This window comes from Gekko japonicus, unplaced genomic scaffold, assembly GCF_001447785.1.
Source record: "Gekko japonicus isolate JY-2015 unplaced genomic scaffold, Gekko_japonicus_V1.1 scaffold137, whole genome shotgun sequence".
In the NCBI taxonomy this organism is placed as follows: domain Eukaryota; kingdom Metazoa; phylum Chordata; class Lepidosauria; order Squamata; family Gekkonidae; genus Gekko; species Gekko japonicus.
This window is the reverse complement of record NW_015174276.1, coordinates 1,185,626-1,188,677: the sequence shown is the minus strand read 5'-3', so window position 1 is coordinate 1,188,677 and position 3,052 is coordinate 1,185,626. Positions and strand designations below refer to the sequence as shown.

General features: G+C 47.4%; 1 protein-coding gene across 1 annotated transcript in view; it reads right to left on the bottom strand.

The window, feature by feature from the left end:
• Positions 1-44: 44 nt before the first annotated feature.
• Positions 45-3,052, bottom strand: part of CHFR (checkpoint with forkhead and ring finger domains, E3 ubiquitin protein ligase) — a 37,339-nt gene continuing 34,331 nt past the window's right edge. The window contains exons 17-18 of the mRNA XM_015423784.1: positions 2,129-2,201; positions 45-823 (exon numbers count right to left, since the gene is read on the bottom strand). Of these exons, the coding sequence (XP_015279270.1) occupies positions 781-823; positions 2,129-2,201 (116 nt within the window). The 3' untranslated portion in view covers positions 45-780. The remainder of the gene's footprint in view (positions 824-2,128; positions 2,202-3,052) is intronic.

Sequence of the window (3,052 nt, the reverse complement as noted above, 5' to 3'; positions counted from 1 at the left end):
ACCTGCCCTCACTTGCCCTTGAACACAAGAAAACTGATGGGGGGGGAAGGCATGCAGCCATGACGACTCTAGAGGAGCATTTAAAAAACCCCAACAAAACAAAAGGAAAAATAGGTCCCAGTTTCTCCTACTGCATGACACAGGAAAAAAGTACTGACACCCTCAAAAGGGCATGTCCTAAAAATGGCAGGACGGCTTTCATCACAATGCCACTGGTAACTGCAGAACCTACCAATGGCCATTGTGGGCGGGCCATGCTGATTGGTGGAAGATGGCTACCATGCAACCAATCCCCTTATGACGACCCATGCAGACACAGCCAAAAGAGTTCTGCATGACACCGGCTAGGTCCGGAGTGGGAAGGAAGGACAAAGTTCTTCTACACTCCGTCGCAACAATTTCACGTGCCCCACCATTGGGAAGCTCGGTGTCTACCAACCCCCCCCCCTTAATTACTCAATGCTGGGACTATCCTTTGATTTAGAGATGCTGTCATGTGACAATGTGAAGAAACAGAACCAGGGCAGTTGTAATCATGAGTGAATGGTTTGTTCAATGCTTTTTCACAAAGCGGGGGGGGGGGGGTCTACCCTGAAAAACTTTACAAATGAAGGATACCACATCAGAGTACCCGATGGAAGAAAGTTACTGACTCCCTGCTATGAGGGAGCAATTACTGCAAAGTCAGCTTTTCAAGTTTAATTTCCCCTTCTTTTCCTCTCTTTTCCCTTCTAGCAGGTTGAAAGAACCGGGTTCGTTTCAGTTTCCCCGAAGCCACCTTCAGTTTTTGAATCGGGTCTGTTCACAAATGTGATTGAATTTCCTGAAACAACAAACAAAAAAGTGAACAAAGTTAAAAGGGTTGCATGGCAGGCCACTTGAGGTGAACCTGTAAAACTAGTGTCGCTAAATTTCACAGTTAGGGAAACATGTGTGTATTCACCCAACCACCCAACTCCCCTCACCGAAAGCAAGATCTGTTAGTAATATAGAAATCCAGTGGCTTGTCTTTTACTATATCTGTGCATGCAATGTCGAATTTCCCTTTGTGTTCCTGAAGCCCCTTTTCCAGCCCCTGGAACCATCATTCCCAGAGTCGCAGGACCCACACAGGGAACAGTGGTGTGGGCTGGAGCGACCAACGACAAGGGTATTAAATTGTTCCACCTTCCTCTTCCACAAGTTGAGCTGCACTGAGGAAAGGGGACGATTTCCTCTGCACTCCAGCCCTTGACCGACCCACATGGCTATTTCCTCTGCACAGATCTCACGAGCCCAGGAGTGATCTTTCTGGGAGCTAGAAAAAGTTGCGGGAACAGAGAGGAATGTGGGAACTTTTTAAACAGTGGGAGGCAACTGTTTTGGATTGTGCCCAGGCAAGCCTGATCTCATCAGATCTCAGAAGCTAAGCAGGGGCGATCCTGCCAAGTACTTGGATGGGAGGCAGGAATAGCTCCAAGGAATACCAGGGCTGGGAGGCAGAGGCAGGCAAGAGGAGGAGGGGGAGGAGACTGGATTATACTACCCGAAGAAGTCTCAGAGTGGCTTACAATCTCCTTTCCCTTCCCTTCCCCACAACAGACACTCTGTGAGGTAGGTGGGGCTGAGAGAGCTCTGAGAGAACTGTGACTGACCCAAGGTCATACCGGCAGCTGCATGTGGAAGAGTGGGGAATCAAATCCGGTTCTCCCAGATTAGAGTCTGTGCTCCTAACCACTACACCAAACTGGCTCCCTGAATGTCACCTCTGAACTGGCTCTCTGAATGCCACCTCTTAACATCCAAGCCCCACTAGGCGTCACCAGAAGTCAACCATGACTTCCAGGCACACACACAAATACCCACCAACCCCCACCCCATACAGGGCCTTAACTGAGAAGAGGTTAGTGTGCTGGCAAGCCAATATGATGGGGGAGAGAAGAGGGTTCTGCTTGGCCACACATGCTGGGAGTCAGCACAACTCCACCAGTGGTTGCCAGTGCAGTAGGGCCTTGCTTTGGTCCCCTCCACCCACCCATGCCGAGGATGTGCCGCTGTCTGGTACACAGGCCTGGGGGTGGTCACCTCTCCTTACTCCAAAAACTGTTTCATGTTCCAAGGGTGGTGGGGCCAGGGGCAAACAACTCACATGGCGTGGTGTGCTTTGACCTGAGTCCGGCAGTTGCGCCCCCAGTAGCAATCAGGACGGGATGTCACAGCCACTGGAAGGAAAGACAAACATGGTTGATGCACCGCGTGGATTAACTGAGAGTGATGCAAGATGGGAAAGGGGGGAAAAAAATGTGCAGCTGAAACCAGCGTTAGCCATTCTAACTAAAGGGTGGGCAATTAATTAGCAATGCGGATGGCTACAAGAGAAATGCACTGTGAGCTCGAGGCCCAAACAAAGCTTTACAATTACAGATATTTAGTGTTGTCATGCTGGATGCCAATCCACAAATGGCAAAAATACTGTGAAGATTCACTTATAAACAATGCGTGAACCAAATACAGACTATTACAAATTCACATGTCATTAGATTTATATACTTCAAGAATCTTCTACTAGAATGAAACTTCCAAAGTGCACTTTAAACATGTACAACACCACGTCAGACAACTAAACACATAAATTACAAAGCTAAATCCAAATCATAAAGGTAACTCAATTCAACAGGTAAGTCTTCTGAAAAAATAGTGACTTGCTCAATTCAACTGGTAAATCTTTTTTTCGGGGGGAATAGTGGCATCAAGGCCACTTGAAACTTCTGTGTTCCACAAATAACAATTCACCAGCAAGCATATACAACTCTTCCAATAGACTGTGTGGCTTTCTTGCAGACTAACCTGTTTCCCAGGTTAGATCAGATTTCCAGTCTTCATCAGAGTCACGAATAAGCATTTTCATATGGAGCTCACAAACTCATCAGAACTGGAGCAGAGCCTCAGTATAGAATTTTGAATGTCACAACCAACGTAACACAGAAACAACCACTCTCCAAGGATTTAGAAACAGGAAGAGTAAGAGTTTGGGGGGGAAGGAGGAGAAGAGAACCATCAATCGTTTTCCTTG